The 24,397-nt window shown below is 52.4% G+C and overlaps 3 protein-coding genes across 17 annotated transcripts in view; 2 read left to right on the top strand and 1 right to left on the bottom strand.

The window, feature by feature from the left end:
• LOC117881771 (ankyrin repeat and KH domain-containing protein 1) overlaps positions 1 to 5,595 on the top strand; it is a 192,066-nt gene extending 186,471 nt beyond the window's left edge. For all 15 annotated transcript variants that reach the window (XM_034779435.1, XM_034779438.1, XM_034779441.1 and 12 more), the window contains 2 exons: positions 1,908 to 2,072; positions 5,098 to 5,595. In XM_034779435.1, the coding sequence (XP_034635326.1) occupies positions 1,908 to 2,072; positions 5,098 to 5,157 (225 nt within the window). In that variant the 3' untranslated portion in view covers positions 5,158 to 5,595. The remainder of the gene's footprint in view (positions 1 to 1,907; positions 2,073 to 5,097) is intronic.
• Positions 5,596 to 9,196: 3,601 nt separating this feature from the next.
• Positions 9,197 to 13,492, top strand: EIF4EBP3 (eukaryotic translation initiation factor 4E binding protein 3). The gene is made up of 3 exons (XM_034779453.1): positions 9,197 to 9,406; positions 11,963 to 12,136; positions 13,141 to 13,492. The coding sequence occupies exons 1-3, from the start codon at positions 9,292 to 9,294 to the stop codon at positions 13,167 to 13,169; spliced, it is 318 nt and encodes a 105-aa protein (XP_034635344.1). The 5' UTR covers positions 9,197 to 9,291; the 3' UTR covers positions 13,170 to 13,492.
• Positions 13,493 to 17,841: 4,349 nt separating this feature from the next.
• Positions 17,842 to 22,300, bottom strand: SRA1 (steroid receptor RNA activator 1). The gene is made up of 5 exons (XM_034779986.1): positions 22,140 to 22,300; positions 21,787 to 21,912; positions 19,555 to 19,769; positions 18,715 to 18,823; positions 17,842 to 18,324 (listed from the first exon to the last, which is right to left on the bottom strand). The coding sequence occupies exons 1-5, from the start codon at positions 22,183 to 22,185 to the stop codon at positions 18,131 to 18,133; spliced, it is 690 nt and encodes a 229-aa protein (XP_034635877.1). The 5' UTR covers positions 22,186 to 22,300; the 3' UTR covers positions 17,842 to 18,130.
• Positions 22,301 to 24,397: the final 2,097 nt, after the last annotated feature.

Below are 24,397 nucleotides of genomic sequence, written 5' to 3' on the forward strand. Positions count from 1 at the left end.
GACCCAGAATTAGTAAAGTTTTACTACATTTATTTCAGAAGCATTTTGGCTGTAGAGCAGTGTAATTCATGCTTTTTTTGTTCTACAAATAACAGCACACAACTCATATTTTAATATCGGTAGTCTTACCTTTCTAATGCAATAGATGTGCCCTCTCTCCCCTGCTGCAGCAGCCCCCAAGCTGGGGCTGGGCAGGAGAGGGGGGTCTCCCTCGCCGCAGCAACCCCCAAGCTGGGGCTGGGAAGGAGAGGGGCCTCTCCCCCGCCGCAGCAGTCCCCGGTGGCCCTTCATTCTCTCATGGGCAGCTGTCCAGGCGCGCACCTTAGAGGGAACTATCCACGGACCACCTGAATGGAACTCATGGACCACTGTTTGAGGACCTCTGCTCTAGCAGATACGAGGATTCATGCAGCCCTCCTTCGTGTCTCACATGCCCAACACTCTTGGGCATGTGAGACACACTAGTCAAACTGAGGGCACATTATAACTGAAACTAAAAATTATTTCTAGTTGCTAATATCCCAGGTCTTATACATGGACTTGCTTGGTGACACCCTCCACTTTTCCATTCTCCCCTGTTGTGTTAGATTCCTTCCTTCCTACATGGAACTAGGTCGCTGCTTCGGGCTGGTTAATATTTAATGCTTCTGGCACAAGTTACAGATGTAAATTAGGCATGTGAATATCATGTAATTTTCTTCAGAACATGTGGCAGGAGGTTAGGAGAATATTGAATTGTGTACGTAAAGAAGGCATTAACATCAGAAACTAGCACAAGGTAAAAACAGAATACAGTCCTGACATAATTCAGTTTAAGAATTTGAGGAATATCTGGGATCATGTGCATAGTCTGGAGTCTTCTCAGAACATTGCTACAGTTACATCTGGAGAAAGTACTTTGTTGCAGTCTTTATTTTTCATGAGATATGGTCATTTTAATGCAAGACGAAGATTTTTCATATCGTATGTAATGAGATGACAGAAATTTGAGGGAGGGAGGTATCAAAAGAGCTCTGTATTCCCTTCTGTCCTGTGTAGGGAGATGTTTATGAAAACTGTCTGTGTCACATGTTGGAAGCCACGGAAGTAAGGCTCTATAAAGAAAGCTACTACGCCTTTTATGAACTCAAAGGTCGTCATTCCAGTTGGCCATTAAAATATTGTATAGTACCTTCCATCTTCAGGGATACCACTATGCTTTCAAACTATACACACAGCATCACTGCAGCTCAGTTAAGATAAGTGGTATATTGATGGGAGAGGAGAGCACTTCCCAAGTACATTGTGACATGAAATCCATGTAGAACAGACAGACACAATGTCTGGCTTTGCAGACTCATCTTAAAAGAACCACATTCAGACTGATGGTACTTAATATGGGTATCTCAGGAAGATGAAGGGCTGAATTAGTTCTGCTGGGATTTGAACCTCTGGTTCCAAGGAGTCTGAGCATTCCAAACTTGATGCTTAGACCATCACATGTTCCCATTTTTCTCACAGAATGCCAAGATGATTGTAAGAGCAACTTTAATGTTGCATAAGTATTTGAATGAAGTTTGAACATTTTGGGTAATGCATTTTTATTCATACTGTGCAGTACATTGGAATGGGGAGCCTTGCAAAATTCCAACGCTAATAAAATCAATTGCCTTCTGCTTTACTCTGAATTGTCCCTGGAATTGGGTATGGTATTCTCATCTCTCCTCACAACACTGCTTAGTAGCACTGCTGATGCACAGTGGCCCCTCTTTCTTATTTCAGTGATGGATGAAGTGATCTCTGCCGATAAGTTCTGTAAAACGCTCTGGGATTCTTTGAGATGACAGATGCTACTCCGTATGTGATGTACTAGGGTTGTTGTCTGTAACCACTACACTGTACAGTGATTGTCCTTTCTGCTATTTTAGGGTCTACCGATTTCCATGTATGGAGGCGCTCTAATACCTTCTCATCCTCAGCTAGCTGACGGCCCAGGAGGGCCTCTCTTTAATGGACTTCATACTCCAGATCCAGCTTGGAATCCTATGATAAAGGTTGTCCAAAATTCAACAGAATGTACTGATGCTCAGCAGGTAAATTCGTTTGTATCTTTCTCATAGTTTAAAATGATACTTTCTATCGGGTTTCTCAATTGATATTTTTGTGCTTAGTAGAGGAAAAAAAGATTTTATCAGCTGTCATGTATTTAAATTCTGAGAGCCTGTTTACATAATTTTTTTTTTTTTGAGAATGTCTTTCCGATATATCGGCACTGGGCTTTAAAGATCAGTTTACAGGCCAAAACTTCCAAACCTGAGTACGTGAAGTTAGGGTCATTGAATCATAGAATATTAGGGTTGGAAGAGACCTCAGAAGATCATCTAGTCCAATCCCCTGCTCAAAGCAGGACCTACACCAACTAAATCATCCCAGTCAAGGCTTTGTCAATCCGGGCCTTAAATTCCACCACCTCCTTAGGTAACCCATTCCAGTGTTTCACTACCTTCCTAGTGAAATAATGTTTCCTAATATCCAACCTAGACCTCCCCCACTGCAGCTTGAGACCATTGCTTCTTGTTCTGTCATCTGTCACCACTGAAAACAGCTGAGTTCCATTCTCTTTGGAACCCCCCTTCAGGAGTTGAAGGCTGCTATCAAATCCTCCCTCACTCTTCTCTTATGCAGACTAAATAACCCCAGTTCCCCCAGCCTCTCCTCGTAAGTCATGTGCCCCAGCCCCCTAATCATTTTCGTTGCCCTACGCTGGACTCTTTCCAGTTTGTCCACATTCCTTCAGTATTGAGGGGACCAAAACTGGACGCAATATTCCAGGTGTGGCCTCACCAGTGTTGAATATAGAGGAATAATGACTTCCCTCGATCTGCTGGCAATGCTCCTACTAATACAGCCTAATATGCCATTGGCCTTCTTGGCAACGAGGGCACACTGCTGACTCCTATCCAGCTTCTCGACCACTGAATCCCCAGGTCTTTTTCTGCAGAACTACTGCTCAGCCAGTCAGTCCCCAGCCTGTAGCGGTGCATGGGATTCTTCCTTCCTACGTGCAGGACTCTGCACTTGTCCTTGTTGAACCTCATCAGATTTCTTTTGGCCCAATCCTCCAATTTGTCAAGGTCACTCTGGACCATATCCCTACCCTCCAGTGTATCTACCTCTCCCCCCAGCTTAGTGTCATCTGCGAACTTGCTGAGGGTGCAATCCATCATCCAGATCATTAATAAAGATGTTGAACAAAACCAGCCCCAGGACCAACCGCTGGGGCACTCCGCCTGATACCGGCTGCCAACTAGACGGCGAGCTGTTGATCACTACCCATTGAGCCTGACAATCTAGCCAGCTTTCTATCCACCTTATAGTCCGTCCATCAAATCCATACTTTTTTAACTTGCTGACAAGAATACTGTGGGAAACCATATCAAAAGCTTTGCTAAAGACAAGATATATCACATCCACCGCTTTCCCCATATCCACAGAACCAGTTATCTCATCATAGAAGGCAATCAGGTTGGTCAGGCATGACTTGCCCTGGGTGAATCCATGTTGGCTGTTCCTGATCACCTTCCTCTCCGCCAAGTGCTTCAAAATGGATTCCTTGAGGACCTTCTGCATGATTTTGCTGGGGACTGAAGTGAGGCTGACCGGTCTGTAGTTCCCCGGGTTCTCTTTCTTCCCTTTTTAAAATATGGGCACTGTATTTGCCTTTTTTCCAATCGTCCAGGACCTCCCCCGATTGCCACGAATTTTCAAAGATAATGGCCAATGGCTCTGCAATCACATCAGCCAACTCCCTCAGCACCCTTGGATGCATTAGATCCGGACCCATGGACTGGTGCACGTCCAGCTTTTCTAAATAGTCCTTAACCTGTTCTTTCACCACTGAGGGTTGCTCACCTTCTCCCCATACTGTGCTGCCCAGTGCAGCAGTCTGGGAGCTGACTTTCTCTGTGAAGACTGAGGCAAAAAAAAGCATTGAGTACTTCAGCTTTTTCCACGTCCTCTGTCACTATGTTGCCTCCCCCATTCAGTAAGGGTCCACACTTTCCCTGACTACCTTCTTGTTGCTAACATACCTGTAGAAACCCTTCTTGTTATCCTTCACATCCCTGCTAGCTGCAACTCCAGTTGTGCCTTGGCCTTCCTGATTACACCCCTGCATGCTCTAGCAATATTTTTATACTCCTCCTTAGTCATCTGTCCAAATTTCCACTTCTTGTAAGCTTCCTTTTTGAGTTTAATCTCACCGAAGATTTCACTGTTAAGCCAAGCTGGTCAACTGCCATGTTTGCTATTCTTTCTGCACTTGGGGATGGTTTGTTCCTGCACCCTCAATAAGGCTTCTTTAAAATACAGCCAGCTCTCCTGGGCTCCTTGTCCCCTCATATTAGCTTCCCAGGGGATCCTGCCCATCAATTCCCTAAGGGAATCAAAGTCTGCTTTTCTGAAGTCCAGGGTCTGTATTTTGCTGCTACTCCTTTCTTCCTTTTTTTGAAGATCCTGACCTCAACCATCTCATGGTCCCTGCTGCCTAGGTTGCCACCCACTACTTCTTCCCCTATCAATCCTTTCCTGTTTGTAAGCAGTAGATCAAGAAGAGCACGGCCCCTAGTCAGTTCCTCCAGCACTTGTACCAGAAAGTTGTCCCCAACACTCTCCAAAAACATCCTGGATTGTCTGTGCATTGCTGTATTGCTCTCCCTGCAGATCTCAGGCTGATTGAAGTCCCCCATTAGTACCAGGGCCTGTGATCTGTAAACTTTAGTTAGTTGTCCGAAGAAAGCCTTGTCTACCTCATAAATAAGTGGCCTGATTCTCAGCAGTGCTCTGCACCTTGCTATGAACAAGATGAATAAATACACACTGACAGGTTCTACGTTTCCAGTTACTGCTTATGCAAAAAACCTGGTCATCGCTGAAGACAGCTATAGCCCCTCTGAAAATCTGACCACTCCTATTTTGGAGTCTAACTTTAGACACACAGGTTTAAAAAATTGGGCCACAATAAGTCTGAGTTTGGAACTGTATCCATTATAGAATTTTGCACTTGGGAATATTCTTAATATTCTATATTTCTTAACTATTTTTTTCTCCCCACTGCAGATTTGGCCTGGCACCTGGGCACCTCACATTGGAAATATGCATCTCAAATACGTCAACTAATTTAAGAGGGTCTATCCTTTTTAGCCTTGTTGGGAAACCTATGACCTTGGAAGAACCCTGGGGATTTTTTTAATGTGCCTAACTAAGCAATTTTTTTCTCTGGGCTGTACAATGAAAATTTGATTGCCCATTGTGTAAGAACAAATTGATTTACCTATTCAACTGATTCTGTTCTCCAGTTAGTTTAGCCATTTTGAACTTAAAATCAGATGAACCTAGTGCTTTTGGCTAAACACTACTGAATGCTACTTGTATGCAGCAGAGAACTAGATGATTACATGATTTCAACCTTTTACGGTGGTAAATACATGTATAATTGTTTACATACTTAAAAGGAAAAAAGTTGAGTAAATTTCATGTCGTATAGTGGCTCCACTTTATGTAGCCTGTATTAATGTGAAATATTTACCTGAATATTCAATAAAAAGACGAACAGTATTTATAGGTTGTGGTGTGGATTTTGGTGGAGGGCCACATCTTGCTATCAGGATGTCTACAGTTACTTTGTGTACTGCTTTAGTGATTCAGTCAGCTACTCAAGCAGGATGGTAAGGGGAGGATCACTGTCATTTGAAACCGCCTCTCAAAACTTTGAAAATACTTTTGCTCCCTCTTAGCTTTGTCTTTTTCTGGTTGGTGAACATTCATATCTTTGCATTTTTAATATCATGCAAGCCAGTGTGGCTCTCCTGTATTAATTGTTTGAATTTTTTACTGGTGTGTCAACTCTGATAATCTGGTACAGCTCTGGGTCTGGGAATATGCTTTAGAGTGACATCCTAATAGCCAAAGACGACAGTAGGAGAACACAGAACACTTGAGTATCTCCTGCATACCAAAGGGTCTCTTCATCTAACACAGTGGTTGTCATTTGCAGACCCCTAAACAATTTAAAATGGAAGTGCAGACCTCTTTAAACATCTTAGACATAGTCTGTGGACCCCCAGGGATCTGCAGACCACAGGTTGAAAACCACTGTTCTGTGGTAACAACCACCTTTCACGGACCCCTTAAACATAATCTGTGGACCTCCAGGGGTCCACGGCCACAGGTTGAAAGCCACTGATCTAATTACATATCTTGGTGACTGGCAGATTTCTAAAAACAGATATCTGGAAACTAGAGAATATTTCACCACCAATCATAACATTGGCCAATATTTGATCTTAAATTATTTGTGTCCCTTTAAATGTGATCAGAGTTTATCATCACATTTCTGAGAGTCAGAACAGGTTTTGCAAGCTCCTTTGAATACCATATTAAAACCTACATTCACTCTGCATGCAAATGGTGCATTTCCCCCTGGTTGGAAATGTCACACTTTAGCCTTAAAATCATACTTTACTCTTGCTCAGTAATGAGACACTAATTATAATGTGAAGATCTGATCCACTTCTCGAGCCAGTAACTACACTACACAAATGGGTACCCTGTGTCATGGACCACTTTCTTACAGTCTCAAAGGCCAAAGTCTCAATATAGACAGAGACTTCCCCCATCTTTCCACCCATCCTGCCAATTCCCTATATGCAGCAATAGTTTTTCCAGGAAAAGCCTGAGGATGCAGCAACCAGAAGGCGGCAGATCATCACTGAATCCTAAGAGTTCACTCCTATGTGGTGGCATATTTCTGCCCAGTCACTTTTTAAATGTTTTTGAAAACATAAAGTGCTCAAATAGTATCCAAGAACTAGTAGGTGATCAGATCTCAGTAATCTTTTGAACTTACTGAGGTATTCTACTAATATTTAAGAATGGAACATAAATGTCCCTACACAAGAACACATTTCATTGTAGGTGCTATTTCTTACCCTAACAATTTACCCCCTCTACAGCAGAGCAGATGTTCTGTTTACAAGAGCACATTAACCCAACTAAAATATGCTATATCAGGTTCCAGAATTTTTTGCACAGGGTAAAAATTTGTATTAATGTTGCATTAATACTTCCTGAATATTGGAGCTTCCAAAAGCACTCTAGATGCTTCCGGAAACAAGTAAAGAAGCTTTGCTCTGAAGAGCTTACAGTTTGAAGTTGGATGCTGCATAAGCTGGGGCGTGCGGGGGAAGGTGTGAAAAACTACAAAACAGGATTATGGAGTTATTCAGTGAGGAATGTGTGAAACAAAACTCAGATTTGTACAGTTACCTATACTTTTCAAATTCTTAGCAAATGTGACTATTAACATCTCCTACAAAACGTTGGGAAGCAAGTTGTTTTGACTGGCAACTAGTGGAAGTCAATAAAATGTGATGGTCATGGAGTTGCCCTGAAGTAGAGATCTTTCATGGTGTCTCAGTTTGTGGTCATTCTAATGCTCTTGAAGTCTGCATCAGGCCCACAATGCAAAAGATACCAGTAATGGAGAAAATCGAAAAACTTGGTGTCCCATGAACATGTGGTGGTATATAGAACCGATTTAATAGCTACGCTCACTTTGCTATTTTTATTTATTTGTAAAATAAAAACTCAAGGCAGTGGGACAATGTTTAATAGTGGGAGAATCTATAAGAAGACCCAAGTTGTGAAATCTGATTGCTCTTGGGGAGGCCCCCCCCCTAAAAAAGTGCCATGGGAAAGCAGCCTATGGGCTAGCTGTAGTTATACTGATGTTCAATATAGCAACACCCATGTGGGCAGCATGGTAGAATGTACAGGGATTGAGAACTGAGGCCTACTGCTTTTCTTTGCCTAAGACCGCCTGCCCCCAGACCCAGGAGACAGACCAGCCATTCTTACAGGTGGAAGATCCATCCCTGATTGTAGAGCACAGGAAGAGGAAGATGGGTCAGAAATGTCTGCATTCTGAGGGTGAAATACCAGCTCTCCATTGATGTCAATGACAAAACTTCCATTTACTTCAGTGGAGCTTGAAATATTATTTCTGAACTGGGAGTGCTGGAATGCTGTTGGCCATGGGAAAACAGCAGCCCTTGAAGTGCCTAGCCTGAGATGCCCAACTTTTGCCACAACACACGGGTAGGGAGGAACAAGCACTCTAAACTGCCCAAACTCAAAAAACGCTCATCCCAGCCTGCTTGGCTGCCAGTTTCCCAGGCACACCCTCGCTCTGCTGTGGGGATTGCACAAGGCTGCCTGAGGGTTTGCATGCTGGCACTTTGTACAGGGCCCTGCAAACCCTAGACTGCAAAGAGAAATGAAGCCCTTGTGATTTTCAAGATTTCAACACATTAATTTGACATATTTGTGGGTGGGCCAGGATGGATTAAATCTAAACTAGACCCACTTCAATCAAAGCTTTGCTGTCCCCAGGAGCCACTGCTGTCTTACTCCCGAACCACTGTCTACTTCCCCTGAGAACTCTCAATTTCTGAATCCTTGGTCTTCCTCCCAAAGCAGACAGCTAGGCCCTGGTGGTTGAACTGTCACTGACTCTGCTGTGTGTGGACGTCTTTATTTGCCCCTGGAAGGAGCTTAAATCGGTTTTGTGGAGGAGAATGTGGCAAACACGTTTCCCCTGCTGAGCTGGGATGGAGCCCTGCCCCATGGAGAGGTTTTTTTTTTACTGGGGCTCACAGGGATCCAGGGGCTAGGTCGAAATATTTCCTTAAGTTTCATCGATCCCAAGCTTCTTGATTCCTCTGGAGAGAGGTTTGCAGGCAGTAACAGATATGTCTTGTCCTGACCCCAAGGCTCTTTGGTGCCCTGCCCCCACCACGCCAGGAGCGGGCAGCCTCATGCCCGCTGCTGCTTTGCAGAAACGTGTTCAAATAGGTTTCCCTGTTTCTAGGGTCTACTAAGCACAAGCCGGTTTCTGTGGTTCGGGAAAGGGAGGGACCTTATCACTCCCTGCGGGGAGCCCAGCAGGTACGAGAAGGAGAGGCTGGCGCTTGAGTCTAGGGTTTGAGTCCCACCTCCTGGGCTGATTCCTGTGCAGCTTGCGGTGTTCGGCTCTTTTCTAACGCACCGGGGATCCCGGGTCAGAGCCCGGCCAGACCCAGCGCCCCGCCCTGTGCTGGCCTGTCAGGGGGAAGGACACACACGCCCGGACCCGACCCGCCCCACGCTGGGACAAGCCCCGCCTGCCTCAGGGAGGGAAGGACCTCTCGCCTCGCCTCGCCCCGCCCCGGGCCTGCACGTGTTGCTGTACCCCGCGGATACCGATCGGGCTCCATGGCTGCTACGAGCACCACAAGCTCCTGCCCCATTCCGGGCGGTCGAGATCCGGGCTCCCCGGACGGCTATAGCTGCACCCCTGGCGGGACCCTCTACTCCACCACCCCAGGGGGTAAGGCCGGGCCCCAGCAGGCTCCGCTTCCCGAGCAGCCCCTGGGCTCAGGGCGACCCCAGCCCCCGGACTCTGCCTGCAGCCGGTCCAGTATGAACCTCCGCCCAGCGCCCCCTGCTGCGGCTGCAACCCTGGCTCTCCCGCGCGGAGGTGGCCTGGGCCTTCCTGGATCCCCGGGGAGCGGCCTCCTGTGTCCCGCCGGGTTCCCGGGCAAAGGGTCCGGTGCCTCCCCTTCCCGCGGGAGGGCACGTGGGGCGGCCCCGAGCTCTGGCCCCTGCCCCGAGCCCCTCCGGTTTGGGGGGCGCGCAGTCCAGCGACTCAGACCCGGTTCTGTAACGGGGGGGATTCGCCCGGCCGCACCTGGGGTGCACCGAGGTGGGACTGAGCTCAGTGGGGCCCCCGGAGCGGATGGGGGCGACACAAGCTTGTTCACATGCCCCCCGTGTCCGAAAAGCCTCTTCGAGCTGGAACTGCCCTTGGGTGGTTAGGCCCCGGGAGGGTTTGGCCGGGTTTCGCCTTCGCCTGGAGGGGATCTCGGTTTTCCCCTGAGACCCAAAGGATTTGCCCCCCCCCCCCCCCCCGGGGCGGCATGCATGGTTCATGCCAGGGAGGAAGAGGTGCCGAGGAGGCTCTGTACGGTGTTTTATCCAATATTGCCCGATTCCTTGACCAGCTGCATGGAGCGGCCAAAGCCCAGGGGGCTGTGGAGCTCCCACAATACACGTCATAATAACAAGGGCAGTGGAAGTGCTGGGCTGGGTCGCCGGCTGAGCTGTTGCTCCCTGCTTGGGAGTTGCAAATCCTGCACCGATGCCACGTGAGTGCACAAGAGCCTGCGAGGAGAGACACCAAACAAAGGCTTTATGAAAACTCTCTGGGCCACATCCCTGCAGCTGTGCAGGCCCCCCGGGAGCCCCTGGCCCTGAGAAACAGAAGGGTTCCCCTGTTGCCTCCTAGGCTGTTACATTTGTAGTATTACCGTGGACACTTTTCCAAAGCAGGGTCTGTTACTTGCACTGCTCAGATGCTAGGGCTGTGTCCTGTGGGACTTCTTCCTGCTACTCCCTCTGTTGTTGTAGCAGTGGAAGCTTTAGGGCCTGGGTGACTGCCAGCAGCTTGATGGCTGTTATCAAGCCCTGCTCTGAGCAGGGTTAGCTGATGCGGTGGTTAAAACACCAGTGTTCTGTCTGCATTAGCCCTGCCAATAGAGCTAGGACCCCGGGGAGAGTTTAAGGAAAACTTGGGGTAGAGGCAGCACGAGGGATTTAAATTCAAAGTTGGAAGTGTGAGTTTGGACAGAGATGATCTAGAGTAACCTGTGGCCCAGTCAGCACACAGCTGCAGCCCATATGACCTCCTCAGGGTCATATAGGTAGTATTGGATGCATCCCCCATAACACATTGTGGGCCACATGTGCAGCCCACAATGGTAAATAGGTTGAGAATCACTGATCAAAAGCATTTGGCACTCTGCTGCGCTCTGCATGGCCCAGCTCCTCAAACAGGCCAGAGCATCCTTGCTTCCAGGTCTTTCCTGATTCTCCCAGGCTTTGTCTATGTGTGGAGCTACTAAGGAACGTTCCTGAGTACCTGAGAGCTGTTGCTGCTCTGTCATGGGAGACGCTCAGGTACCAGCTTGATGAGCAGCAGTACAAAATCCTCAGACAAGGCCTGGGCAGGGTGTGGGTAGGAGCTGGGCTGTGCCCACTGCAAGGGGCACTCTGCCAGGTGTGGGTGTCTGGGGGCAAGGCAGACTTCTGCCCTGCTGTTGCACTGCCTGCCTTGGGGCTCTCCGGGACTCTGACCTCTTGCAGGAGGTGAAAGCGACCCGGCTAGCCTCACCGGCATGTGTCTATTTTTAGAAAGCTGTCCACACTTCTTGTTGTGCCTGGTGCTGCCCTTGGCCCGCTGGGCTGCATGCCTTTATCCACAGGCAGGGTGCGTTTCAGTTAAACTGCGCGAGCCCATCCTGCTGGCGCTGGCTCACGATAAGTCTTATCTAGGGAGTGTGGGGAGCCGCGGCAGGTGCTGGCACCGAGGTCGAGGTCAGCTGCTCGGAGCTGCCTGCACTGGGTTACATGATATGTTTGCTCTGCTCCAAAGGCTGCCACCTGTGCTCAGCAGTGCAGGGATTTCTGGGCTCGCCCCACCAGCCGCTGCTCTGTTGTTCCCTCCCCCTTGCAGAGCCTATGTTACCTGGAGCATTCTCCCTGCCACCTGATGCTAGGCTGGATTACTGGAGGGGGGGAGTGGCTGGGTGTCAGCAGTTGGCGGCTGAAGGGTCACATGGCTGGGTGAGCTGCAGGCTGGTGTTGCCAGCTGGGAGGAAGGGATCCCTGGCAGCACCTCTCCATTCAGGGAAGTGTTATTTACCCCTTCACATGGCTCGGCAACACAGGAGATGCTGGCACAAGCCTGGGCTTGATCTTGCCTGCTCCGGGCTTGGAGAGGGATTGTCAGACTCCTGAGCTCCCTACGGGGCAGACAGGGGTGGGTGGGTCTCTTGGAAGAGGGCACCTGAGTGCCGGGGGCTGATTTTCCTGCTGGGTTTGACAGGTACCAGGATAATCTATGACCGTAAGTTCCTGCTGGAGTGTAAGAACTCGCCCGTTGCCAGGACCCCCCCCTGCTACCTTCCTCACATCCCTGGCATCACCTCTCCCCCGCACGCGGCGCTCTCCAAGCTGGAGGATCTTAAGGAACAAAATGAGACTGAGGAAGAGGTCCCAGGTAAGATGCACGTGCCCAACCCCTGGTCCCAGAACACCGCCCGTCACCTTTGTTCCTGCTGCAGCCCTTGGGGCCTGAGAGCCCAGAGCAGAAGGGCTGCCCCCTTTGGGGCTCCCCTGGTACATCACAAGTGACTTTGTCCTACCTGTTTCAAGGTACCTGAAGCAGGACTTGAAGTGGAGGGAGCAGGGGGGTAATGCAGCTCCCGCCCTGGAAGAGCAGCACCCCCTTCCAGCACTGGGATGGGGAGAGCTTGTCTGGTTCCATCTGCCTCTGGCTGGATGGTGGCTGCTGGTCCATGTCCTGTCTGCGGGGCAGTGAGGAGGCCAAGCCCTCGCCTGCTGTCCTCTGCTTGTTCCCCGTGCCAGGGGATGGAGACCGGCCCTGGGTACATGGAGCCACCAGCCTCTCCCTCTTGGGACTGCAGCTGAGCTCAGTGGGTGCTGGTTCCAGGGCCACGGCTGCCTCCTGTGGCTGCATGGCAGGGCTGGACCCGTAGTTTACTCCCCTCGGGAAGTCTGCTCCAATTGGGTGGGTGACCATCTGCATTGAGTGCCCCTTGTGGATGGGAGAGGAACTGCAAATTAGCAGGCAGGGCCTTTGCCTGCTGCTGTCTCTGCTCCACCCCTCCTTCCCCAGGGAGTCACTGCTGCTCTCTCTGGGGCTCTGCTCAGCTCCCCTTGAGTTGCCCCATCACACTGTCAATTCAGACCACAGCAATGGCGGCCCTGGGACTCGTCCATTGCTCGCAGCTGGAACAAGCTGGGGGGGAGGGGAAATGGGAGCCCCATCCAGAGGCCAGTGAAGGTCAGCTGTGCAGCGCCGTGACCCAGGAACTCAGCCAGGGGAGAAGGGTCTTCGCTCTGATCTGCCTGATCGTGCTGTGGTACTGGCAGTAGGTGCTTTTCTGGTTAACAGCATCTTATCCCCACAGTGATCCCTGCAGAGCCCCCTCGCCACGCGCCGTCCTTCTAACGCAGCCCTCGTTTCTTTCCCCTACCCAGATGACGATCAGTTTGCCATGGATATCTGAGCTCCCAGCAACGCGGCCGGCTGGCGGCGAGCTGCTTTCCTGGGGCTCCTGTCTCCCTTCCCTCGCTGAAGACCCAGAGGTGAGCAAGGCCCTGGTGCAGCTGCAGCCTGTGGATCTGGTGCTGTTTTAACGCTGTTTCTCTGCAGTTGCATTTGTTCTCGGTTCTTTTTACTGAAATGAAACCAGGGTTTGGGGGCTGGCATGAGTGGCTGCTCTCCCCCCAGCCCCATGGTGCCTGGCTGGGCTCACTGCGCTGAGCGTGTCTAGTGGCTACACCATGGGCTCACTCTGAGGCTGTGCAATAAACAACCTGTACCCCCTTCTGCCCTGCGAGTCTTCTGTGCTTTGCTCCCAACCCGCAGCCCATGGCTGGGGCGTGGCAAGAGCCTGCCAAGTCCATGGGCAAAGCCTCTGTCCCGTGGCCCTTTCCCTTGTAACTGGAGCAAGGGGGCTAGTGTTCGGGTGACACTGGCCCTCCCTCGCCTCCAGGGGAGTGAGAGATGCTGGTGATCTGAGCATTTGGTTAGAACTGGCTGAGGGGTCCCGGGGGAAGGGTGCCTGGGTTCCCAGCAGTCAGGGAACTGGATGGTGCTCGGGGCAGGGGGGCTTTCCTTGGCTTTAGGTCAATCAGGAGGAGACTGACTCCAGGCTCCTGCTTATTTGTAGCTTAGCACAGAACCAGGCTCTTCAGCGTAATCAGCTGTTGGAGAACCCCCCAGGCCAGGGTCAGACGTGTCCTCCCTGGGGTGGGGGGTGATGGCTGAGCAGCCCCAATTGTCTCCCATGGCTTTCAGCTGTTCCAGAAGTGGTTGTAGCACTGGGGCTGGGCGGGACACACTGGCTGTCATGACAGCTGCCCTGGGAGGGTGCAATATGAGCTCCATGAGCTGTGTGCCCAGAGACCCTGGTGCTCACTGAGGATAGGACAGGAAGAAGAGGCTTTCTCCTGTGTCTCCTTCGACAGCTGCAGCAGCAATTGCAAACCTGCACTGGCCCACCAGCTGGGAGCTGCTAGCCGTGAGCACAGGCTGGTGCCAGAATCCACTGTTGGAGCAAGTGCTCCAGGACTCAATGAGCTCCAGGAGCTGCCAGCAAACCCTGCCTGTGCCTGTGGCACTCGGTCCTGGGTGGGAGGGAACAACCTGTAGCCTGACTGTCTTAGCTCACCCCAAATCTCCTATTATCCCTCTGTACCTGTTGGAGCTCAGGGCCAAGCCTTCAGCTGCTGGAAGATCTCTCCTGCAAAACTCACTGCACTCCAGTACTGGGAGTCGCAGTGTACTCCTCAATGATGCCAGCTGCGGATCTGTCTGGCCACCTGGGTTCCAGGAGGTGTGAGGGGCTGAGGAGTGAATACCTGGGCTTCATGCCTGAGCCAGCGCTGCTCCTGGCTGGGAGTTTTGATGCCTCTGGCCAGCCCATGCCATTGTCTCACTGCCCCCTTTAGAATGCAAAGGAGTTGTTATCCTCTCTCCCCTCATGCCCTTGCTGAGCTGCAGTGACTGTGTTACACAGAGGCTTGGGGGCGCTCTTCCTGCCCCACAGCCTGGGCCAGGACAGGGTGGGATTGAGCAGGTGTTTGGAGTGAGATTGTCTCCGTGCCCAGAGAAACCAGCTGGATTCCTTAGCACTGGTTGCTGTTGATGTGGCAGCCTTGCCGACGCATGTCCCTTAATGTCCACAAGAGGGCAGTACTAGGTCATCTCCTGGAGGGGACTGACAATGTGCGGGAGCTGCATTTTGCCAGCTGAAACAGCAAATCTGCCTTCCCAAACTCAGAGCTGGTTGGGCACTGAGGCAGGGCCTGGCCTAGACTCCTTGTGGGCTGGGAGGGAAGGGCCAGCTGATGGCAGACACTGGGGTGATGCTGCAGGCAGCAGCTCATTGTGCTGCTCACTCTACTGCACCCATAGGGCAAGCAGCCACCCGGCCCCTGCAGAGCTGGATACATTCTCCTGCTGCTGTGACAGGATCCAAGCCTGGTGCTTTGATTTTTTTTATACACACACACTTGCTCCACTGCGCCGACTGGGAGCAGCAGCAATTGAGCCCAACTGCGGATTCAGGTACAAGAGGAGGAAGAAGAGCTACAGTGAGGAAAGGTGGCAGGTGCTTGATAGTGACTGGGGAAATGCTGGCTGGTTTTGAACCCCAGAGGATAAAAGCATGAGCCGGTCAGTGAGGGGCGGGTTTCTAGGGAAGGCATGTTGACTGGCTGAGACAGGACTAGTCCTGCGGAGTGTGGGGCTGGGAAGAGGGAAACGCTGGAGAACATGCTGCAATTGCAACGCATGGAAACGCACCTTACTTCGAAAGAACATTAAGTCCCAGGCAGACTGCAAAGAGCTACAAAGGGATCTCACAAAACTGGGTGACAGGGCAACAAAATGGCAGATGAAATTTAAATGTTGATAAATGGAAAGTAACGTACTTTGGAAAACATAATCCCAACTATACATATAAAATGATTGGGTCTAGATCAGTGGTTTTCAAACTTTTTTTTTCTGGCGACCCAGTTGAAGAAAATTGTTGATGCCTGTGACCTAACAGAGCTGGGGATGAGGGGTTTGGGACTGGAGCAGAGGGTTGGAGTGCAGGAGTCAGGGCTGCAGGGTGGGGCTGGGGGTGCAGGCTCTGGGGATGAGGGGTTTGGAGTGCAGGAGGGGGCTCTGGGTTTGGGGGAGCTCAGGGCTGGGGTTTGGGGTGTGGGAGGGGGTGAGGGCTCTGGGGTGGGGCCAAGGATGAGGGGTTTGGGGTGCAGAAAGGGGCTCCAGGTTTGGGGGGGGTCAGGGCTGGGGCAGGGGATTGGGGTGCAGGGTTACTTCAGGCAGCTCCCAGTCAGCAGCATAGTGGGGGTGCTAAGGCAGGTTTCCTGCCTAGTCCGGAACTATGGACCACGCTGTGCCCCAGAAGCGGTCAGCAGCAGGTCCAGCTCCTAGGCAGAGATGCACAATCAGCTCCATGTGGCTCTTGCCCGCAGGCCCCCCCCCCCCCCCCCCCCCATTGGTCTGTTCCCGTCCAGTGGAAGTGCAGAGCCAGTGCTTGGGGTGGGGGGCAGTACATAGAACCCCCTGGCCCCCCATCTAGGAGCCGGACCTACTGCTGACTGCTTCTGGGGCAAAGCGCGGTGTCAGAACAGGTAGGAACTAGCCTGCCTTAGCCGGGCAGCACCACTGACGGGACCAGAGCTGCTGTGACCCAGTGCCTTCCATTCCGTGATCCAGTACTGGGTCACTACCTGCAGTTTGAAAACCACTGGTCTAGATTAGCTGTTTCCATTCAAGAAAGAGATCTTGGAGTCATTGTGAATAGTTCTCTGAAAACATCCACCCAATGTGCAGCGGCAGTCAAAAAGGCTAAGATTGTTAGGAGCCATTAGAAAAAGGATAGATAATAAGAACATATAATGCCACTATATAAATCCATAATATGCCCACATCTTGAATAGTGTGCGCGGGTCTGGTTACCCCATGTTAAAAAGGATATATTAGAATTGGAAAAGGTACAGAGAAGGGCAACAAAATGATTAGGGGTATGGAACAGCTTTTGTATGAGGCAAGATTAGTGAGATTGGGCCATTTCAGCTTAGAAAAGAGATGACTAAGGGGGGTATGATAGAGGTCCATCAAATGATGACAGGTGTGGAGAAAGTGACTAAGGAAGTGTTGTTTACCCCATCACATAACACAAGAACTCATCCAATGAAATTACTAGGCAGCAGGTTTAAAATGAAGTATTTCTTTGCACAACACACAGTCAACCTGTGGCACTTGTTGCCAGGGGATGCTACGAAGGCCAAACATATAACTGGGTTCAAAAAAGAATTTGCTAACTTCCTGGAGGATAGGGCCATTAATGGCTATTAGCCAGGATGGTCAGGGATGCAACCCCTGTGTGAGAGTCCCTAGACCTCTGACTGCCAGATCCTGGGAGTGGACAACGGGATGGATCACTTGATAACTGCCCTGTTCTGTTTATTCTCTGTGGAGCACCTGGTGTTGGCCACTGTCAGAAGACAGGATACTGGACATTGGTGGACCCAGTATGGCTGTTCTTATGTTCTAAAGGGGAAATAGGGCCAGGCCTGCCCCAACCTTTCCGCACCTCCCCTGGGCACTATGGTGACAGGCGCCTGGGGAAGTGTACCGCAACCAGGACTGGGCAAGTGTCCGTGCACCCCTGGTTCAAAAACACTGGGTTTGGGTTGAACCCATACTGCCACTTCAGAATTTGCTGTGAATTGAAGAAGGCCATTTTGGGTCTTTTCCAGAGCAGGGATTTGAACCTGAGTCTCCCACATCCCAGCTCTGCCCTAACTACTGGGCTGCTGGAGGGAATCTGCCACCTCCAGTTGTTTTGTTTGAGTTGACAAAATCTGCATTTTTGATCAAACAATCTTGGGCCAAAAAACATCACCCAGCTCTATCTGCAGCTTCTCTTCTGGGCATGGGAAGGGCTGAGCGCTGATCTCCAGGCCCAGCATCTGACTGATCTGTCATTACAGCCCAGGCCTCCACCATCCCCATGTCTGACAGGCCTGGGAAAGAATAGCACTGTCTGCCACATATCCACACCAGCTGCAGCTCTCTCCCCCTGTCTTGTTCTGCCCTGGAGCCTGCTCACAGCAGGTTCCAGATGAGGGCTAGTGCTGGGCTCACACACAGGCTTGGAACACTGGAAGATCACTAATTTTTATTCAGTATCATTATATGTAGCAAGTTGCCCCAAGATCTGTTGATGGTAAGAAAGCCTCTCCTTGGTGCAGAGCTGATCCTGAATCAGACACTCAGAGGCAGGACAGGGAGACATGGGAGAACCCAGAAACTCCTCCATCCCTGAGGAGTCTTGCTATTTTCCCACTACAGCAATGAGAAATGCTCCCAGTGGCCAAGAGCTCCACCACCTCTGGGGGGCACAGTGGGACCTGGGGGCAGTTCAGGTCCCCCCAGCTTTGCCATGGCTCACAGGGCCTCTTCGGCTGGCTGAGCTCCAGCTCCCTGCTCATCATTTGCAACCAAGTCTCCAGGAGGCAAGTTCCTTGCTTCAGCAATTAACCGTTTGATTCCCACCATCCACTGACTGACTTCATTGACATGGTCCACCATGAGCGAGCGATGGATTTCATCAGCCACGTCCCAGTGCTGCCGCTGGAGCTCTGGGAGACAAGGAGAGAGCAGCCCCTGTTAGTGGCCCACACGCCTCTCTGGTAGATGTGGGGAGTAAAAAAGGCTCTGAGCTGAGCATGAGCTCCATCCACACCCCAAAGCAGCTGGACCCACTGGGATTCCAGCTGGAAGAAGAGTTGTGCCTAGATACCACAGGCATGGGAGCACTACAGTCAGACACAGGGACATGACAGGGCAGAAATGGGCCTCACGGTGACAGGTGAGGGACATGGGAGCGGCATCTCCTGAGTGCTGAGAGGAGATGGGGAGCCAGGAAGGGAATGCATGCAGGCCGCAGTGCAGAACCCCTGGGAGATGCAAAGTTGGCCCCTTCCCTAGATTGGGTCACAGCTCCCTGATGCCCCTTTGCCCCTGCTCACCCTGCACCAGGATATTCATCCTCTTCCTCACAGGGGCAGACAGCTTTCCCTGGAGCCACAGCTCCCGAAACACAGCGAGGCGTCTGCTGATGTCATCACAAACCTGTTTCTGGAAGTCCAGAGAGGAACCTTAGTGAAGAGCTGCCACCATAAGGGCTGGAGCTGGACCTCCCCACTAGCGCTATGATAGGGAAGAGGGGTAGCTCTGGGAAAAGGACCCTGTCAGAGCCATCTGCATCCAGCAAGCTGAGCCCTCAAATCCTCCTCTCAGGCAGCAGGGTGCAGAGGGACAACTTGGGAATGGCTCGGCTGTGGTGGGCCCCTGTAATGCCACAGAGAACACCCCCACCCCGTTCAATGGACCCTTCCTTGGCTGCACACACCCTGAGGGGGATGATCAGCAGCTGGGAGAGTAGGGTACAGGGCTCAACATCCGTGCCTGTGGAAAGAGGAAACTGCAGAGCTACAATTAATTTGCAAACTTAACACCATCAAATTGGGCTTGAATAGGGACAGGGGGTGGCTGGTTCACTACAAAAGCAATTTTCCCTCTCTTGGTATTGACACCTCCTCATCAATTATTGGGAGTGAACCACATCCACCCTGCCTGAACTGGCCTTCAACATTGGTTCTCCACTTGTAAGGTAACGCCATTCTCTTCATGTGCCAATATATATTTATGCCTGTATCTGTAATTTTCACTCCATGCATCTGAAGAAGTGGGTTTTTTACCCACGAAAGCTTATGCCCAAATAAATCTGTTAGTCTTTAAGGTGCCTCATTGTTTTTATGGAAAGAGGAGTCACCAGCAATGCCACCGGGCGCAGCAGCAATCCTCACCTGCACGATGTTCCTGCACATGCTTAGAGTCTCATTCAGAGGGGCTAGAACATCGTCTACCTTCACCTCGCACTCCTCCTCAGCCAGGCTCGCAACCTGCTTTGCGGCATCTGGCCTCAGAGCAGGGCTGACCACAGCAAGAGGGGGAGGCCCCACAGGTTTTGAGGCTAAGGCTGCTGGCACCGCGGGAGGAGCAGAATTCGCTGGAGTCGGGGCTGAAAATACAAACATTATGCAGTCAACAGCCACTGTAATAGTCCAGTCCAACCCACCCAAAGTCCCACCTGCTCAGCAAAGGGGCTGTGCTCCAAGCTCTGGCGTCCTGATGTGAAAAGCATTCAGAGCAGAGCACTGGACTCGCTGTGCCCAGCACAAGCCAAGCTAGCCTAGTTAGCTACACTACAAAGAAAACCTCACAGCAGCAAGTCTCAGAGCCCGTGTCAGTGTGGGGTGGAAGAGGAAAGCAGTGCTGGGTACACAGTGAATCTGTCCCTCACTGGGAGGACATGAGCAGAACTGATCTGACGGAAATCACCTGCAAATACGAAATCACCCAGCAAAGCTAGGGGGCTGCCTGTTAGCCTGAGGGGAAAGGAGGTAATGAGCACCCAGGCTGGGGTCGGGCCTCCCGCTGGATTTGGGCAGTGAGATCTACTGAGGCAGCCCTTCTTAGGAGGAGGAATTACCCACCCACATCAGTAGCACTGTCTGCAGCTCTCAAAGCAAATGAACTATGCTGCAGCCACCTCTCATTATCCCGAGTGGATAGGCGGGAAGCTGGGGGAAGTAGTCACACCACACACAAGTAAGACCAGGCTAGACCCTAAGGCACAGGACTGGGACTCAAGCCATAACCACTGGCTCATGCTGCTTCGTACAGAAGAGTAACATGACTGGCAGCTGGGTTGAAAGAAAATCTAGGGCACAAAGGATTGTTTGTTTTCTCCAAAGCCTCCCTCAGGTGCTGGTTGGTCTCTGTGTAACCCACACATCTTCTGGGTGTGGTGTTCTGTCCCATCTAGTAGCACCGAGACCACTTAAAGAGAGAGATAAAATGAGTCTGCTCTACAGCCTGAGCTAACAAACAGTTGGCTTTTAGCTCATGCTTTAGAGCAGGGGTGAGCAAACTACAGCCCGTGGGCCACATCTGGCACTCCAGCCAATTTAATCCGGCTCTTGAACTCCTGCTAGGGAGCGGGGTCTGGGGCTTGCCCCACTCCTGCGCTCCAGCCAGTAAGTGGGGTTGGGGGCTGCTCCGGGGGCACATGCCGCGGCTCCCGGAAGCAGCGGCATGTCCTACCTCCAGCTCCTACGTTTAGGGGCAGCCAGGGGACTCCGCACGCTGCCCTCACAGCTCCCATTGGCCAGGAACTGCAGCCAATGGGAGCCACAGGGGTGGTGCCTATGGACAGGGCAGCACGCAGAGCCACCTGGTCATGCCTCCATGTAGGAGCTGGAGGGGGGACAGGCCACTGTTTCTGAGAGCTGCTTAAGGTAAGCGCTGCCCAGAGCCTGCACTCCTGCCCCCCTCCCAGGCCCCAACCTCCTGCCCTGATCCCCCCTCCTGCCCTCCAAATCCCTTGATCCCAGCCCAGAGCACCCTCCTGCACCCCAAACCCCTCATCCCCAGCCCCACACAAGTGCCTGCATTCACAGCCAGAGCCCCCCACACACACCTCAACCCCTGCCCCAGCCTGGAGCCCCCTCCCACATCCTGAACTCTTCATTTCTGGCCCCACCCCAGAGCCCACACCCCCAGCCAGAGTCTTCACCCCCTCCTGCACCCCAACTTCATGAGCATTCATGGCCTGCCATACAATCTCCATACCCAGATGTGGCCCTCGGGCCAAAAAGTTTGCCCACCCCTGCTGCAGAGGCTCATGCACTAAGCTCCAGAAGTCCCCGGTTTCATCCTGCCCGCTGACGACCCGGGTCTGTCAGTGTAACATCTGCATGACCCTGGATAGGAAGGTCCCACAGGAGCTACAGCAAAGCATGAGACAGTGACCAGCCCAAGAGCCTTAGCCCTGAGGCCTCAAAGGAGGGGCAGGCTAGCACCGATTCCCCTCACAGGTGCTTAGGGGGCACGGAAGGGGGAAATCCTCCTCCACAGACAGCCCTCTGAAGGGGGCTTTGAGCCAGAGACTGGGCTTAACTCAACCTCCCTGGTGGGCTCTGCCACCCCCAGCATGGGCCCACCGGCTGCAAGGCAATGTATGGGGCAATTCTAACCTTGGGGGGCTCCATCGGCCGGGCCGGGGACCCTGCGTGCGAGGTGGTGGCGCTTCGGGCCTCCACACTGGATCTGCAGCCCATAGGAAAACTGGGGGGGATCGTTCCAGCCGCGCTCCTTGTTCCCTGGGGAGACACAAACGGCACCAATTACTGGCACTACATAATGGCCAGCCCCAGGGCTTCCCCTCGCCCCAGGACAGGAGGGGGGCACCTAGGGCTTCCCCTCCCCCTGCAGTCCCATGACAAGCGTGGGCGCAGGACTGCCCCCTCCCCCACGCCTCAGGACGAGTGCCCAGGGCTGGCGCGGTCGTGGAACGTCCCCACTGGCCGGCCCGGCCCGGCCCCCTCACCCGGTTTCACGTAGCGTTCCGCCATCGCCACGTCACGGCCGCGCATGAGACCCCGCCCCTTCCGAATTGGGGCGCGGCCTGGGGGGTGCTCAGTGCCCGGCCCCGCCCCCGGACCGGGGCGTGGAGGCGGTGGCTGAGCCGCGCTGGGCGGAGCTTCCTGCCGGCCCGGAGCGGCCCTGCGATCGGCGCGGGGGCTCGGGAAGCCGCGATCGCGGCCGGGCCCAGCCAAAGTCGCCAGCCGGGCCCCGAGCGGCGCGGAGCTCGGGTGCTGCCTCAGCCACCGGGGATCACTCCAGAGCCGGGGCTTTACTCCACTGCCCCGCGTCACGTGGGCAGCGCACCCCGCCCCTGCAGGGCCCGCTGCGGAGCCGGCCACTCCGGGCCCTTCAGCCAGATCCCTGCAAGAGTGATCCCCGGCCCGGCTGTCCCTGGCCCCACTGCTCCAGGGACGGGCTCACTGCCGCCCTGTCCGGGGGCCCTGCTATCCCCAGGCCGCGCTCGCTGTCCCACGGGTATCCATTGCACCCTGTCGTTGGCCAGCCTCATCTGGCTTCAGCAGCCATCTCTGTGTTGATGACTCGCAAACCTGCCTCCTTCTGTCTCCTATTTATCCTGCCGCCCTTTATCCCGATTCCCGCCCCACTTCTCTGCCTGGGTGTCTCACCATCAACCAGATGAAGGAGGTCAAAACTGAACTACTTATACTGTACTGGAATGGGTTATCTAGGGAGGTGGTGTAATCCCCTTCCTTAGAGGTTTTTAAGGTCAGGCTTGACAAAGCCCTGGCTGGGATGATTTAGTTGGGGATTGGTCCTGCTTTGAGCAGGGGGTTGGACTAGATGACCTCCTGAGGTCCTTTCCAACCCTGATATTCTATGATTCTATACTTATCCTCCCTGCTAAAAAACCCCTTCTGCCCCATCACCTTGACAGTGCCACCAGCCTCCCTGGCACTCGAACCTGTAACCTTGGGTCCCCCTTGCCTCAGCCAGCCTGAGCCTGCTGCCAGATCTTGCCCTATTTTCCACCACAGTTCTTACAAAAGCCAACCAGTTCTCTTTCTGCACCCAGACCCTTATCTTCCATCTTGACAACTGCACCTGCCTCCTCTTGGGCCTTTCTGACATCTGGGTCAACCTCTCGCTCCATTTGCAGCACTGCTACCAAGGGCTTGTCCCCAGCTCCTTGTGCTTACCTGATCATGTCCTTGTATAAGCCCCTCCTCCTGCTCTCCCTTCTCCCTTGTTCACTACTTAACCTTCCCTGTTTGCTGTTGTGTCTTTGCCAATTATGCCAGCCTCCACCAGCCATTTGTCTGTCCTCCGGACTGTCATAAACGGTTAGCTGAGAATGGTTAGCCCCTAGGAATGCCTGTGATCAGCACTAAACGCTGATACCAGATGGCAAGTCGGTGCATCCAGCTAGCAGGGCAGCGACTGTCTCCTATTGTGTGTATGTACAGTGTCTAGCACAAAGGGCCCTGGTCCTCTGTCTGTGGATGACAATACAAATGACAGTGATCTTACCAAAAGTGCCATGGGATTTTTGATGACTCAACTAGTCAGAACCTTAGTATTTAATCTGTTTTGAAAGATGACTTTTCCAGCAGTCCAGTACCCCCCACACCCTATCACCATGCTGGGGTGTTATGGAAGAGCACCCCCTGTTGAGTTACCAAGACTACCCCGTACAGCACTAGCTGTTTCTTGGTGGTCTCCTTCCCAAGTGCTGGCCCTGCATACTTGGCACCAGCGCAGTGTCGCAAGCTTGGAGCCATGATTAGACAGGGAATTTGTAAGTGGTTTAGCTTGGCAGTTCTGGCCCCACTGCAGCAATCAGAGATTTACCATTGACTTCCGTGGAGCCAGGATTTCACCCGTGTCATTTTTCCCAAGAAGTCTGCTTGAGGGATGAGGCACGTAGAGAGTCTCAGGCACCAGTTCAGCAGCAGTGGGTGTCCAATGAAGGACTGATTCACAGCCTCTGACACTGAAGGTTTGTATTTCAATCCCATCCATCTGGTGGGGGGCAGATTATCCTCCATCTGCCTACCATGGATGGCACATGAACCCCATTTGGGGAGGCAAACCCCCTAGGGTCTCCCAGGGGGGCAAGTGGGCAATTTGCCCCAGGCCCCACAGGGGCCCCCACGAGAATATATAAAAAGCAACAGAGGGTCCTGTGGCACCTTTGAGACTAACAGAAGTATTGGGAGCATAAGCTTTCGTGGGTAAGAACCTCACTTCTTCAGATGCAAG

The sequence above is a fragment of the Trachemys scripta genome, chromosome 8 (genome assembly GCF_013100865.1).
Source record: "Trachemys scripta elegans isolate TJP31775 chromosome 8, CAS_Tse_1.0, whole genome shotgun sequence".
Lineage (NCBI taxonomy): Eukaryota > Metazoa > Chordata > Testudines > Emydidae > Trachemys > Trachemys scripta.

Coding starts and splice junctions, on each gene's coding strand:
- SRA1 (XM_034779986.1), bottom strand. CDS start 22,185: ATGCGCGGCCGTGACGTGGCGATGGCGGAACGCTACGTGAAACCGG. Junction 21,913..22,139: donor GGAACGCTACGTGAAACCGG/GTGAGGGGGCCG, acceptor GTGTCTCCCCAG/GGAACAAGGAGCGCGGCTGG. Junction 18,824..19,554: donor TGTGCAGGAACATCGTGCAG/GTGAGGATTGCT, acceptor CTGGACTTCCAG/AAACAGGTTTGTGATGACAT.
- EIF4EBP3 (XM_034779453.1), top strand. CDS start 9,292: ATGGCTGCTACGAGCACCACAAGCTCCTGCCCCATTCCGGGCGGTCGA. Junction 9,407..11,962: donor CTACTCCACCACCCCAGGGG/GTAAGGCCGGGC, acceptor TGGGTTTGACAG/GTACCAGGATAATCTATGAC. Junction 12,137..13,140: donor GACTGAGGAAGAGGTCCCAG/GTAAGATGCACG, acceptor TCCCCTACCCAG/ATGACGATCAGTTTGCCATG.